At 44.4% G+C, this 16171-nt stretch overlaps 1 protein-coding gene across 5 annotated transcripts in view; it reads right to left on the reverse strand.

The window, feature by feature from the left end:
• The window catches only part of PTPRC (protein tyrosine phosphatase receptor type C), a 133989-nt gene that overhangs the window by 48486 nt on the left and 69332 nt on the right, over nt 1-16171 (reverse strand). For 3 of the 5 annotated variants that reach the window (XM_088845214.1, XM_088845215.1, XM_088845213.1), the window contains 7 exons: nt 14167-14391; nt 13318-13389; nt 11941-11970; nt 9663-9866; nt 7766-8062; nt 6562-6705; nt 3399-3515 (listed from right to left, as the gene is read on the reverse strand). In XM_088845214.1, coding sequence (XP_088701340.1) covers nt 3399-3515; nt 6562-6705; nt 7766-8062; nt 9663-9866; nt 11941-11970; nt 13318-13389; nt 14167-14391 — 1089 coding nt within the window. The remainder of the gene's footprint in view (nt 1-3398; nt 3516-6561; nt 6706-7765; nt 8063-9662; nt 9867-11940; nt 11971-13317; nt 13390-14166; nt 14392-16171) is intronic. The other 2 variants (XM_088845216.1, XM_055418964.2) reach the window with 1 other exon arrangement.

Consider the following 16171-nt stretch of genomic DNA (forward strand, 5'->3'; position numbering starts at 1 on the left):
CTGTTGCTTCCTGACCTGCATACAGGTTTCTCAAGAGGCAGGTCGGGTGGTCTGGTATTCCCATCTCTTTCAGAATTTTCCACAGTTTATTGTGATCCACACAGTCAGAGGCTTTGGCATAGTCAAAGAAGCAGAAATAGATTGTTTTCTGGAACTCTCTTGCTTTCTCCATGATCCAGCGGATGTTGGCAATTTGATCTCTGGTGCCTCTGCCTTTTCTAAAACCTGCTTGAACATCTGGGAGTTCACGGTTCACATATTGCTGAAGCCTGGCTTGGAGAATTTTGAGCATGACTTTACTAGCGTGTGAGATGAGTGCAATTGTGCGGTAGTTTGAGCATTCTTTGGCATTGCCTTTCTTTGGGATTGGAATGAAGACTGACCTTTTCCAGTCCTGTGGCCACTGCTGAGTTTTCCAAATTTGCTGGCATATTGAGTGCAGCACTTTCACAGCATCATCTTTCAAGATTTGAAATAGCTCAATAGCTTTGTTCGTAGTGATGCTAAGGCCCACTTGACTTCATATTCCAAGATGTCTGGCTCTAGGTCAGTGATCACATTATTGTGACTATCTTGGTCGTGAAGATCTTTTTTGTACAGTTCTTCTGTGTATTCTTGCCACCTCTTCTTAATATCTTCTGCTTCTGTTAGGTCCCTACCATGTCTGTCCTTTATCGAGCCCATCTTTGCATGAAATGTTCCCTTGGAATCTCTAATTTTCTTGAAGAGATCTCTTGTTTTTCCTATTCTGTTGTTTTCCTCTATTTCTTTGCATTGATCACTGAGGAAGGCTTTCTTATCTCTCCTTGCTATTCTTTGGAACTCTGCATTCAGATGCTTATATCTTTCCTTTTCTCCCTTGCTTTTCGCTTCTCTTCTTTTCACAGCTATTTGTAAGGCCTCCTCAGACAGCCATTTTGCTTTTTTGCATTTCTTTTCCATGGGGATGGTCTTGGTCCCTGTCTCCTGTACAATGTCACGAACCTCCGTCCAGAGTTCATCAGGCACTCTATCTATCAGATCTAGTCCTATAGGCAAATGTATTGAATTAATGTAATTACTCCAAATAAACTCAAATATTCCAAACTAATGGCTTCATAGTTAATTTGGTACATAACATATTAGTAAATGAGTCCAAGCAGATCAGTGAAGATGGTGTATTTTCTTTCTGAGAAAGCACAGCCCACGGTGGATATTATGAAAGTCTTTTTTCCAGTACTTTAGTGAAGCTTTTCCTGATAACCTCTAAACTTTGAACTTTGGTATGAGCCACTGTTATGGACTTCAGATGCAGAATCCATCTGATCACTGATAACTCCGTCTCCTCGTTCTACTCCTCTGAGCACTCCAGGAATTGAGACGATGAGGGAAAGCAGCGGGGTCTGAAGGCCGCGAGAGACGGGGACTGAGGGTGAGCTGGTTCCGAAGAACCCTTTGAGCAGAGTCAGTGCGTGAGCCACCATGGAGGCTGGATTCAGCCACTTACCAACCCAGTTCTGAGAAAAGGGCACACAAAGCCTGGTGCTGTATCCCTGCCCATCCCTCCCCGCCCATTCTGTTCAAGCATTGTAACAGGGCAGTCCTAAATTTGGATAGCACTGAATAAGAAGTAACTATACTCATTGCAAAAAATAAACAAAAACTCATCTGACCACAATAACCAACGCATTACATCCTTCTAAGCCTATTATTCAAATGCTTTTTAAACTGCATAGAATACAAGGGAGTAATAAACATTGTTCCATAAATTCCCTCCAGATACTCTGGCATTGAAAGAACGCCATAGTGGAGAGAGAATATAAAAAGTGAGGAATACAGCAAGGCGAAGTGAGAAGGAGATTCAGAAAAGAGAAAAGAGAATCAAAGTGCTCAAACAGAAACCAAGCAAAGAGAGCTCACAGGAGAGGGGTCCAGCGAGGCAGACTATCCGATTGTCCTGTTGCTTTATCTTCCTATAATTTCCACTTTTATTTTCTCATAGACATAACTTTTTAAAGTACCATAAGCTCAAATGGATGTGAGAGTTGGACTGTGAAGAAAGCTGATCGCCGAAGAATCGATGCTTTTGAACTGTGGTGCTGGAGAAGACTCTTGAGAGTCCCTTATACTGCAAGAAGATCCAACCAGTCCATTCTAAAGGAGATCAATCCTGGGTGTTCATTGGAGGGACTGATGCTGAAGCTGAAACTCCAATACTTTGGCCATCTCATGCGACGAGTTGACTCACTGGAAAAGACTCTGATGCTGGGAAAGGTTGGGGGCGGGAGGAGAAGGGGACGATGGAGAATGAGATGGCTGGATGGCATCACCGACTCTGTGGACATAAGTTTGAGTGAACTCCGGGAGTTGGTGATGGACAGGGAGGCCTGGCGTGCTGTGATTCATGGGGTCGCGGAGAGTCGGACACGACTGAGCGACTGAACTGAACTGACTGAAGCCCAAATACATGGCAAACATTTCTTCTCCGAAGCATTTGAATCCTCTTATGCTAACTGGAAAACTCCATGTGCATGGAGCTTTGCTTTAGTAGTTTGATTATTATGATTCAACCAGCAAAAGTCATACATAATCAAAATATACAATAACACGCTGAAGAGAAGCAGCTTTCTGCTTCTTGAAATCTGAAAATTTCACCTACCTACCAAACAAAGAGCTGGAACTCAGTGAGATATTCAGCTCAAAACTGCTTTAAACTACAAGGCAAGGACTGTCAAGAGGGCTATCCCAGGGGCTGAGTCTATTCTGAGATGGTCCACAGTCCCCACTGTGATCTACAGGCAGTTTAGATACTTCACATCGTCCAGGAGAGGCCTGCTGTCTTAAACAGTCCCTCCAAAGGAAGGGCGAGTCCAGGGGTTGGATTCGTCATAGCACGTTTTTTGGACTGCCTTTACTTCTGCAGAAGTTTCATGCTAGCTAGTACTATGCTCTAAGATTCCACTGGCTGGTAAAGTGCCCTCCGTGACTAAATGGGAATATGTTCATTTTTATTCACCCAATTTTGTGTGTGTGCCAGTTGGATCAAGTTATGGAAGTGGTTTGTTTGTCGTCCAGAACAATGAGTTCAAACCAGCGTGGCTCACTTACATAATATTTGGAAGACAGCTGTGCATATTATCTTCCAGAGATTTTCTTTTTCTAGGCTTTAGAGTGTAAAGATTATAAGTAAGAAGGTCAAGAAGGGCAAACAGTATTGGGGATGTTCTGAGCTTCAGTCATTTCAGAGGCTGGGGAGTCCATAGTAAGTGGAGACAGTTCTTAAAATCAAGACATATAGGATGCCCACCATGGGTGCTGTGTAGAAAGCCCTGTGGCTTACTCGCTCCATCCATATATCTAGTGCTTTGCAACTTTAGATTTATCTTTCCTGATATGGAATTAAATTTTCTACAAGTTACCTGAAGTATTCTGATAGCAAAGAGAGAGTCTATCAAAATCATTTTGAGGTGGTTTCCAGGTAATCTTCCCTTCAGTTGCATTTTTAGCAGAACAAGTTAAATTCTGAGGTTCTGGTTCTGTTGAGAGAATAAGAAGACAAAATGTGAAATAAAGACATAGAGAAACCATTTTTCATATTATTAGCATGCATTGTTAATAGTCATAATTTGATTAACTATGAATCAAAGATGAAACTGTAAGAAAGATACCTGCTTTTGTTACATTTTCTTTAGAGATCATTTGGCTCAGAAAGTAAAGAATCTGCCTGCAATGCATCAGACCTGGGTTCAATCCCTGGGTTGCGAAGATCCCCTGGGGAAGGGAATGGCAACCCACTGCAGTAATCTTGCCTTGAGAATCTCATGGATAGAGGCACCTGGCAGTTTACAGCCCATGGGGTTGCAGAGTCGGACACAACTGAGCATATAACACTTCTGTATACCTTCTTTTGTAACTACATGTTCTATAATGTACTAGAGGATTGACTTGGTTAATAATTCATTTACTGTTCAGTACCTACATTCAGAGAAGACAGTGGCTTACAGTGGCCTCAACTTTGCGCATGTTTGGTATCCACATAACAGTATCCATAAGCTTATTCCAAACCCTAACAATAATCAAAGTGAGTTGATAGATTGACATGTTTTCTATACTGGGGGGTAGTTTGGATAGGACAGAAACTGTAAGCTTACCTTTCTGGTTTTTCTTTTTTAAAGGGTAGGTGAGGGAAGCGGACAGGGAGTGTGAAGTTGGTGAAGAGGTATTAGACTGTAATTTTAAGTCTAATTTTCTAACTCTTCCCCTAGGCAAATGCTTATAATTTGTATGTTGTAGAAGATTATTCATTTTATCTAACTTTTCATACTGGATACAAGATTCTTTATAATCTGTGAAATTTCTACTGTATTTTTAATGTCCTTTTGTTAATGCATGGGGAAGGTTGTTTTGCTAGAAGTCTATTTTATTATTCTCTTCAAAACCAAGTCTTCAAACTGATTAGTAAATTCCTGATATTTTTGCTTGTTTCTTCTTTCAATAATCTGTACTCCAGGCTTTGTTATTTTCTCCTTTCTAATATCTTTTTTTTTTTTCTGGTTCTTTTCCAAGCACTCTCCACTGATTTCAGTCGATAGGAGCTAAGCAATAGAAGTTCCCATAAATTATCGCTTGATCTTACTTAAGGTACAAATTCCCCTCAAATATGTCTTTATTTTATTCAAGTCTGAATGCCTTTGCTTCAAAAGGTAAATTTAAACCATTTTATTTATACTAACTTTTGATACAGTGGTTTGTTTAGTCACTAAGTCGTGTCCGACTCTTGCGACCCATGGACTGTAGCCCGCCAGGTTCCTCTGTCCATGGGATTTCCCAGGATTTCTCCAGAATACTGGAGTGGGTTGCCTTTCCCTTCTCCAGGGGATCTTCCCAAGCCAGGAATCGAGCCCAGGTCTCCTGCACTGCAGGCAGATTCTTCGCCAACTGAGCTATGAGGGAAGTCCGACTTTTGATACACTTTGACACTTCTGCTCTTTTACCTACTGTTTACGACGCAGCCTTTCCTCTCTCCCTGCCACGTTTTCCCTCTTCCTTCCCCTCCCCACCCCCATTTTTCTTCTCCTCCTCATCCTCCTCCCACTCCTCCTCCTTTCTCCTTTTGCTCCTTTCACATGTAGAACATGTTTTATTCCATAACTTTCTTCTGCTGATTATATACAATGTCATCTATTTATCTGTCCTTCATATTTTTAGTGGTTGTTCATAAATTGCCTTACAATTAACGTATTTTCCTAGTAAATTTCTAAAGTCAACTGGAGTCTCTTCAGGTGGTTCAGTCACTTAGCTGTGGTCAACTCTTTGGACTGCAGCACACCAGGTTTCCCCAACCTTCACTGTCTCCCGGAGCTTGCTCAAACTCATGTCCCTCTAGTCAGTGATGCCATCCAACTGTCTCATCCTCTGTCGTCCCCTTCTCCTCCTGCCCTCAATCTTTCCCAGCATCAGGGTTTATTTCAATGAGTCGGCTCTTCACATCAGGTGGCCAAAGTATTGGAGTTTCAGCTTTAACATCAGTCCTTCCAATGAATATTCAGGGTTGATTTCCTTTAGAATTGACTGGTTTCATTTCCTTTCAGTCCAAGGGACTCTCGAGAGTTTTCTCCAGCATCACATTTCAAAAGTATCAATTCTTTGGTGCTCAGTCTTCTTTATGGTCCAACTCTCACATCTGTACATGACTACCGGAAAAACCATCGCTTTGACTATATGGACCTTTGTCAGCAAAGTGATGTCTCTGCTTTTTAATTCACTGTCTAGGTTCATTATAGCTTTTATTCCAAGGATCAGGCATCTTTTAATTTCACGGCTGCAGTCATTATCTGCAGTGATTTTGTAGCCCAGGAAAATAAAGTCTGTCACTGTTTCCATTTTTTCCCCATCTATTTGCCATGAAGTGATGGGAACAGATGCCATGATCTCAGTTTTTTGGAAGTTGAGTCTTAAGTCAGCTTTTTCATTCTCCTCTTGCACCTTCATCAAGAGGCTTTATTTCTACTAATCTCTTTACTTCCACTAAATCTGACTGAAGTTTTAGAACTTTTCGATTCCTTCTCCCTGCCATCTCCCAGATGCTGTTATTTTCCAGAGTTTTGTTTTTCAATTGCTACTAGTGATAATAATCTTGTTATTATTTATGTTGCTGGCTTCTTAGTAGTAACAACTATTTAGTAACAATCCTTTTTGCCATCAACAATTTGCTTTATCACTGCGTCTCATTAGCTTCTGTGCCCCTCTTACTCCTGTGAGAGGCAGGATTTGACAGTGGCCCAGAAGAGGCAGGGCCCACCGAGCAGAGGTGGCCGCGACAGGGACGAGGGGCGTCAACGGGAACCGTGTGAGCAGGCGTGTCACCCGCCTCACAGTCTTGTTTCCACCTGCACTGCACCGCAGCCGACAGTTTGCAAAAACTTCATGGAGGTTTGGACTCTCTGTCATTTATTTCTGAATTCTCACTTTAAAATGGACACAACCCTTTCTCCAAATCCATAATATCTTTTTCTATGATTCTCAAAGAATCATAAGACCATAAAAAGAAATTTAACATACAAATATAAGCAATATACTCACCTCCAAAATCTGTTTCAATAGTTTTATTTTGGCTAATAAGAAGCTGTTGATTATAGAATACTTGTGAACTACAAGTATAATTAGTTCTGGGATTAAGGTCCCGCACTTTAAATGTGTCTCCATTATTACGTTGAGAATGGACATCTAAAAAAATAAGTATTGTGTATGAGTATATGAATACATCACACTTAAATTTCAGTTTGGTTTTATATCTATAATTAATATCTATTAGATTTAAAACCTATGCAAGTGGTCAAAATAATAAGTAAAAGATCCAGAGATCTGCTGCCATAATGTGTGATTTTGCTACACTCACTTTTAAGAACTGAGGTTGAGAGTGTATCTAATTTAACTGAAGAAATGAGGCGTTAGCTCACTGCTCTCTGTTCAGAGTTGAGACCGCATTTGATTCAGCCTTTATCTCATAAACATCTGAGATCATGGTTACGTCACCAGTGTGTCATGCGTTTGTTCTTGCTTTCCTCATCCTGCTCGTATCCGAGCCGTACATCTTCCCCGAAGCATGATGTGTACAACTAGTCCCACACTCCACCCTCTGCGAGAGTGTGCATTTTTGTCTGTCTGTCTTGCCAAATACAGCCTCGCAGGTGGCTTTATGCCAAGGGAAGGAGATTTCATCCCAATAAACTCAAATGAAGAGACATTAAAAGTTAGTAAATCATTAATTACTAAAAAGAAATTCTATCTCAAGTATTCCCCCTTCCATGAACGCCAACTCATATCCCTTGCAGCACTGACTTTTCTTTTTCTACTTTCCTTTGTAAAAGTCTTCTGGCAGTTTTTTTATGAGTGTTGTTGATGGAGGGCTGACAAAGGAACTCGTGAAATCACATGAAATTGCTTGCTTTCCCACTCATGCTAAAAGTACGTGTATCAACTTTTTTAACTCTTCTCTGATAACCTCTTCTGCAACGCCTCCTATGTAACTGCTGCCAAGAAAATTCTTATAAATAAATTGATACTGTTATTTCAAGGATTATTCTTCCAGTGAAGCATTTGTCTATTTTGTGGCTTTGAGTGGTATAAAGAATACAAGTGTTTGATTCCAAACATACCATGGACTGTGCAAGGGAGAGAGGGAAAGAGAGTGGGAGAGAGGAGGGAGGAAGGACCCATTAGATAACATTTAGAGAGACTTCCCACTACAGGAAAGAAACTCCCCTGATCAATGTTAAATTCTTACCACATGCAAAAGCGTATTCAATTTTAGTTTTATTACACCTTAATTGTCGACTTGAATGAGATGGCTGGATGGCGTCACCAACTCTGTGGACATGAGGTTGAGTGAACTCCGGGAGTTGGTGATGGACAGGGAGGCCTGGCGTGATGTGATTCATGGGGTCGCGGAGACTCAGACACGACTGAGCGACTGAACTGAATTGTTCACTATTGAAAGGATCTTTGTGTTTCCAATGTAAGCAAAGGGAAGTATTTGCTTCTTCAGGTTTCACACAGTCTATCAGCTGAAACTGACTAGGATCTGTCAGAATAAAGATACAAAAATGGATGATTAATATTTCATAACGTGTCCCATATGCTCAGTGACGTTATTCAAATTATATTCATCATACAGAATCTGGCAAGAATTTAGATTACTTTTGAAAAGTTGAATAATTCTCAGGGTTTTGCATTTCTTAAGTCTTTATTCTTTTTTTTAGATTTTTGCTTAGGTTCTATTTTTTTTAAGTAGTGTAAATTCTAAATGAAATGCTACCAATATATATGATGCCAATTCATTTAGAATTTATGCTACTTTTAAAAATTAGAACCCAAGCAAAAATCTAGATAAAACTGCATCTTTTGCACATTTTAAAAGACTCGCTTCATTTTGTTTTCTTACTTATATCTGCAGTTTTTCATTTACTCTTTGATTATTTTCATTAAATGGTCCTTACACAGAGCATGTGGGATTCTCTCTGACTAGTGCATTTTTTAAAAAAATTGTCACTTTCTGTTTTTATTTGATCATTTATTTCAGTAATGTTTTTTTTAATGAGTAGGTTATATAAGTTTTTTTTTTTTTTTCAAAAACATCAGACGTTTAGCCTACATAAATGTTAATGAATAAATCAATGATCTTGAATTAATAAAAGATGTAAGAGGTTTAAGAAACTTACATGGCTCCCAAGCCCCGTTTTGAAAGCACATTTAGTGAAGGTAGCGCCCCTGAAGTCCACATAGTCCCTTAGTCCCTTCTATTTCCCAGCAGTCGCTGAGGGACCAAAACCAGCTGGATCCCCTAATGTGACTATAACTCTCTTTTTTATTTTTTTGGCCAAAGTACGTTTGTTTTTGTCTTTGTTTTTTTTCACAAACATAAAATCTTTAACGTTGTATCTTTCCCCCAAGATATTCTAGACATAGGCATGAGCTCTCAGCTGTGTCTGACTCTTTGCGATCGCATGGACAGTAGCCCTCCAGGCTCCTCTGTCCACGGGATTCTCCAGGCAAGGATACTGGAGCGGGCGGCCATGCCCTCCCCCAGGGGGTCTTCCCTACCCTGGGACTGAACCCACGGCTGCCGCAGCAGCAGACAGGTTCTTTCACCACTGAGTCACCTGGGAAACCTTTATTCCAGACACACTTGCATTTAGAAGGATTAATACATATACATATGTATAAAAACATTAATACATTGTATGCGTATATTAATCAATATTAATCTTATCCATAGTAATATTATTAATAAAGATTAATATATACATATGTGTATTGATGTGTATATGTGTATAATGTATGCATATATGTATATACATATAATGTGTGTATATAATGTATAAATATAAATAAAATGACTTGAATTCAGTAGAGGAGAGAAAAGAAGCTCGTGAAGAATCACTCAGAGGAGTAGATTATGTCTGGCTGACACAAACCACGGCATAAAGGCGGTGCAGGGAGGCCAGTACGGGATGCAGACAGAAGGCTCCTCCGAGGTCACGGCTTTCACTGGGTCAGGAGAGCGCACGCCCCCCGCCTCCCGCCCCCCGCTGCCAGCTTCCCCTCCCCCCGCCTCCTGACAGGCCACACACAAAACCAAACTGTTGTTGTAAACACACAAATAGAAAGCAACTGGCGTTTACCTGGTGGGACCTCTAAGAGATATTCAAATGGAGGCTCACATGAAGAGTGTGACATGTTGATGTCCTTGGTTTCACATGGACACAGGCCATGGTGCTGCTTTTTACACCCAGGAGGTTCACATTCATCTTCCTTAACATTGAGTGTTGCAGTAAATGTGCCATTGTCGAAAGTGTAGCTCACAGACACACCTTTGTATTTGTCCTCTGAAAGAAAATAAGACAGCCAGGATTATCTTTGATTGTTCAGAGCAAACACACCTACATTAAGTACAACCCCTTAACATATTTTTAAAAATATCCAAACACCAACAAAAATAGCCCCAGGAACATAAAATGGAGAAGGAACACATCAGCGCCTCCATGTTATCCCTTCGTGATTGCCTTTCCATCGCTGTCCCATCAAAGGCCCCCGTTCATGAGTCTGTATTTGGAAGATTTTTGGACTCGTGTCTTCCCAACTGGACTGTAAATTCCATAAGAGCAACATCTATTTTGATCATCACCATAAATTCAGATCCTTGTGTAAAGCCTGTCATTAGTAGGGTCTCAAAAGTTGTTGAATTACGCAAAAAAGAGCGACACAGCTGACCGATTTCTTACTCCAGCTCTATCATTTCCCTGGCTTTCTAAACTGTAGCGCTTGATTATCTCTTTCTCCGGATACGGAGAACACTGAATGTTTAGAGGCAGAGGCCCCGCTGCTCCTCTGCTTGTGTGAAGTCAGGGACAGCAGCTCGTCCTCGCATTTCCTCGAGTGTCATCTCCCACCCTCCCCTTCACCCGAACAGATTCCATTGACTCAAAAAAGCACCTTCTCAGTACACACTGATTCATTCACTCATCTTTTAGTGCAACAAAAATGACGATGCACTGATTTTAAAACCCTGCCCCAAGCAACAGGAATACAAATGCTCCACTTTGGGGTCTCTAACGTGGAGATGGGCACGGGACTGGGCTAGAGAGGCAGGGAGAAACAGCAAAACAAATGATGCACAAAACAACACCGGAGTAAGGAAGCAGACGCGCCTGCTGGGCTTAGAGGACCCGAGAGGCTCTCTAGGGCTCGAGACTCAGTTTGCGTTTAAAGCAGGAGCAGACACAGAAACAGAGATGAGGGAGGGAGGCGGGGAGGAGGGCGTGGAATCCCAAGCGCAGGGAAAGAACCTGGGTGAGCAGAGGCAGGAATAAACGGAGCTCAGAAACCTGCTTCTGCTTTGTAAATGAATTCATTTGTGTCACCTCTCTCCAGATCCCAAATGTAAGGGATGCCATATGATATCTCCCCTTCTCTAACTTACTTCACTCGGCAAGACAACCTCTAGTTCAGTCTCTAGAGAACAATCCTGGAGGGGGACGGGTGGGGGGAAGGGATAGTTAGGGAGTTGGGGATGGACAGGGACACACTGCTGTATTCAAAACAGGTAACAAGCGAGCGCCTACTGTACAGCGCAGGGAATGCTGCTCAGGGTCATGTGGCAGCCTGGGTGGGGGGTAGTCTGGGGGAGAACAGATACATGTACACGGATGGCTGAGTCCCTTTGCTGTCCACCTGAAACTATCCCAATCAGCTGTACTCTAAAACAAAATAAAAGGTTAAGAAATGCAACAATGAGTATTTCCGTGTTACTTAAGTGAAAAGAGGAAAAAAGTCATAAAGCAAGAGGAATCTGATCGTGAAGGATCGTATTAATTAAGCAGACATACGGAGGCCGGTGTTTGCACTGACTATATGAGGAGCTGCTGAAAGCAGGGACTCCAGCGGTGAGGTTTAGAAACGTGCGGAGTGCCTGAGCCCCGGTCGTGAAGAAGGACTCTGCTTCCACTGAGAACAGAGGAAGGAGGTGGGCGAAGGACACATACAACTGTTTTTGAGCACCTGCTTTGAGGAGAACCCAAGCGAGACAGACAGAGGAGACTGTTTCTTCTCGACCAGCCTTGAAGGTGCTATTCACATTCCACATTTATCATTACATGGACTCCTCCCCCAACCCCAAAACAAGCTTGCTATCACCCCATACCCAAAGTAAGGGTAATTGGCTCCACCAGAGCTGTTTAGCTAGTAATGATTGATCCTGGTCCTCAAATCCAGGTCTGAACGTGACATCAAACTTCTCACCCTGAAGGACTCCGGTTCTTAAGAGCTGGAGCTAATCATTGATTAGAAATTAAAGCCACTGAGTTTATGTTGCTGGGGTAGGGGAGCAGGGGTCTTGGAAACTTGAAATAAAGAATGAAATCATTAAAATGATATACATTGTCTCTAGCTAGACAAACTTACCACATGATGGCTTAGTTGCAGTAGTAGGAGCTGAAAGGAAAAAAAGAAAATCAACTTTTAGGATATCTCTGCCCTTAGTCATTTTGGGGAAGGGTGGTTTACAGTGTTTCATCTTCATAAACTGTAGAATCTACCGAATTAGGCTTAACAGAAAGGCCAGAGTTTGTGGTGCCTGGTCCCATGTTTGGATCTCAAAACCTCAAAGGCTGTAAACCAAGGAGCTAGCCCCATAAAACATCTTCATGAATTTACCTAAGAAGCCCAATCGTGATAATACAATATTAAGACTTCTTGACACACATCTGATTATGGAATGGTGATATGGCTGACTATTCAAGCAGCCAGAGGCATTTTTAAGGTCTTTATCCCCTTGATTAATCTCAAAAGAGGTTTATGTATTTATAACCCTTAGAAAGTTCAGTTTGCACCTCTGTTTGCAAAGAATGTCTTCCCTGGTGGCTCAGACGGTAAAGCGTCTGCCTGCAATGCGGGAGACCCAGGTTCGATCCCTGGGTCAGGAAGATCCCTGGGAGAAGGAAATGGCAACCCACTCCACTACTCTGGCCTGGAAAATTCCATGAATGGAAGAGTCTGGTGGGCTACAGCCCATGGGGTCACAAAGAGATGGACATGACTCAGCGATTTCACTTAATTTGCAAAGAATATCGGAAAATAGGTAGGGGTTGCTCCATGCTCTGGTTTCACTTTTGTAAGCTCTTTACCCATATACTAGACTCAGGGTAAAAAATCTGTCCATCCACTGAGACAAGTCTTGTGTGAGCATATATATTTAACTGTCGAACAGGACGGAAATGTGGCTTGTGGAAGCTAGGAGATCCCTGCTAGTCTGGTCTTGGAGATGGAGAAACTGAGGCAGGAACAGCGCCTCGGCAGGCCCTGACTGGCTGACTCATCGCAGACGCCGCCAACTCCTGGGCGTTCATCCCCAGAAGGAGGCCCCCTCACCTCTGTCTCCATCCCTCCTGCCCCTGAATGCTGAGGCCCCCCTGCCACTGACTTCTTGATACGGAGCCTCCCACTGAGAGAACTGTTCTGTTTCATGCCAAGACTGAAACCCGCTCTTATAGCTGGCCATCTCTACGCAATTTCATCGAGTTCACACCAGAGGGGAATGCTACGACCGGGGTGCAGTGAGTTATCACAGTGACACCGGCCCGGATCCCAGCGGCTCTCGCACTGCAGACACGGATCGGTGCTTTGGGCTAACTGCCCCTCCACAGCCCCAGGATTAGAACACTCAAGTGAACATCTTGAAGAAAGAGCCTGGGGTAGATGGGGCCAATGCAGTGCCTTCAGGGAGCATGTCCCAAGTGTGTGGTGGTGGGGTGACTGCATGACTGGGGGTCAAGTTGTCACCTATGGTTGAGAGAGCAGTTGCAGGGCTAACGTTGGATGCAGTGGTCAGTGCAGGGGTCGTGGTCTGCTTATCTGCAAGGAAATGAACAGAGGGTCACAGTTAATGAGCTTGTCCTATCGAAGGGCGAGGGGAAAACGCCTCAGCAAAGATCATTTCTTGAAGGAATCTTTGCTAGAGGCTTCCTCCTCATTTGAATGGATGCTTTCTTGTTTCCAAAATAAGAAAGTGAGTCAAAGATTTACCTACACGTGGCCCTTTAAGATAAGTAAGAGTTCATACCACTGGAACCAGACATCGTACGTGCTGAGAAGAAACCCTTCCTCGGTATAAATCTGACACATGCAGTCTCCCCCCAGCCTCTCCTCACTCTGGAACAACTCTTTTTATTCTAATTATTACACTAGCGAGGATCCCAGTTATCCTTTTGTACTATTCATCTCATACCAGGCTTTTTACATATCCCACCCTCATACTAATCCTCTGAAATGAGTATTATTATACCCCCTTTTACAAGAAGTGAACATCGGACACACAGAAAGCAGGGGCAACTTTCCTGAAGTCAACTAGAAAGGTGAAGAGGCTGGATTTGATCTCAGGGCTATGGGACTGAAAGCTTGTTACCTTTCTTCTTTGCCATGAACTTTTATAAAATAAATAATAAAATAAAACATGCCCAGAGGAAGTTTACTGGTAAGGTTCTGTTGCCTAATTTAGTATCAATGTGTGAAAATTTGTAAAACAGGAAACCCATGAGCCCTGTTGGGTGTGAAATAAAAGAGCTGCCTGAAGGTCTTAAGTTTCCATTTCATGATCCAGCATCTAACATGCCTAAGGCATCACAGTCAAACCTGAGGTGTTATCCTGGGTGGTCAGGTTGGGGGTGAGTGGAGGTGAGGCTTTATCCTGGGTGGTCAGGTTGGAGGTGAGTGGAGGTGAGGCTTTATCCTGGGTGGTCAGGTTGGAGGTGAGTGGAGGTGAAACAGCAACGCTGCTGAGTGCGGGTCTGTGGGAGGTGGCTGGTGGGGCAGCGGGGCCTGCAGGCAAGGCGGCCGTGGTCCCTTCTCCTGGGGCACCTGCAATCACAAAGGCCATCAGCATTCCCGCCCTGCGCTTGCCGGGCCACGCGGCCCGTGGAGGCATCTCCTACTGATCAAGCTAAGGCCGGGCAGCAAACACTCAAGCACTCCTGCAGCATCGCAACCTACCCGTCTGCAAACCCGGATGAAAACCAGCGGGGCACGCGGGAGAGATGACTTGAAGGGCATCACAACACACACTGCAAAAGTACCGGGGTTGGGGGAGCTGCCCTGGCGGCTCAGTGGTAACGAATCCTCCTTCCGCTGCAGGGGACACTGGGTTCCACCCCTGCTCTGTGAACACCCCACACGCCAAGGAGCAACCAAGCCCGCGCACCGCAACTCCTGAGCCTGCGCTCTAGCGCCCAGAGTTGCAACTACGGACACCCCTGAGCCCTAGAGCCTTTGCTTTGCAACAAAGGAGCCACAGCAAGGAGAATTCCCCATCTAGAGAGGAGCCTGGGCTCTCCACAGCTGGGCAAAGCCCGCGTGCAGCAGCAAAGTCTCAGCAGCAGGAATAAATGAGGCATCTGGGACCTGGAGAGAAAGTCTGGACCTGCCCTGCCACCCAGGGAGGCCTCGCTTCCTGGTGGGGTTGGGGGGTACCGTGGGTGACACTGAAAACGCACAGAGCGGGTGCTGCTGGCGGGGCAGAGGCCGCAGACGTGGAAGTGAGCCCTGACGGTGGAAGGCTGCGGTGAGGCCCCCACGGAGGACCTGCCCCCCAGCCCTGCCCGGAGCCTCAGGGCGGAGGAAGCCCGGGATGCGGGTGCTCCCTTCTGATTTTCTGAAAACAGGGGATCTCGCCTGCACCTTTGCAGAACTGGCTATTTTTTTCTTCCAGCTGAGGGTCACGATGTTCGCTCCAGGATGGCGGCTGCCCTTGCCAGGGGAAAGTGGACTGGTTTAGAGCCCAAGAACGTCAGGCTACACTGACAGCAGTTCACGGGGTTTCCAATCACAGACGAGCTCATGGGTGTAGATTCAAGGATGGTCGCCAATGAAAGCCCACCGTGTAGCTCCTTAAGACGTCACACTGTCAAGGTTCAAAGCACCCACTGCGTGTCACACATCCCCCACCCCCAGACACACTCACCCACACACACACACAACTTCACCCAGAATCACAGCACAGGGGAGCAACATATATTCACTCGGTGCTAACTAGAGGCTTCGTTGTCCTGGCAGAAACAGAATACAGGCTAGCTCCTGGTTGAACGTGTGTGGTGGCCTCATTGCACTGACCACTGGGGTCACTGGCTCAGGGTATGAGGTTGGCCGCGCTTCCACAGTTGGGTGCTGGGCGTGTCAGTGTGTGACACGCACGTGCACGTCCCCCAATGGCTCTGACGTGAGCAGGCAGGCTCCCGCCCAACGCGCACATCCATGCCTGCCAGAACTGGACACGCATCTTTCCCAGATTCTGGGTCTGAGTTCTCAGCTCAGTCTCCAGAAGCCACTTAACCCCCGAATTTAACTAAAGCCGCTACAGAACGGAGAACTTAAACATCCGTTCTTCAGTTCCGGATCCTCAGAAGAAGCTTCCCACAGAACCAAGAGAAGAGGAGAAACTTGTTTCTTTTTTAAGCCTTCAAAAGACTGGCAGGCACACGACTGGCCCTTCTGAAATCAGTTAGGCTCACCTTGGGGCTTTCCGCACACCATTTTCTGCTCCTCCACCCACTGGCTCACTCTCTCTGTCCCTTCTGAGGGTCCCTAGTCCTCAGGGCTTCCTGAGAGCCCTCACTCTTCCCGGTCCAGACATCCCTGACCTTCC

Source organism: Moschus berezovskii, chromosome 17 (assembly GCF_049115385.1).
Source record: "Moschus berezovskii isolate FMDL1 chromosome 17, NW_MosBer_1.0, whole genome shotgun sequence".
NCBI classification, from domain to species: Eukaryota; Metazoa; Chordata; class Mammalia; order Artiodactyla; family Moschidae; genus Moschus; species Moschus berezovskii.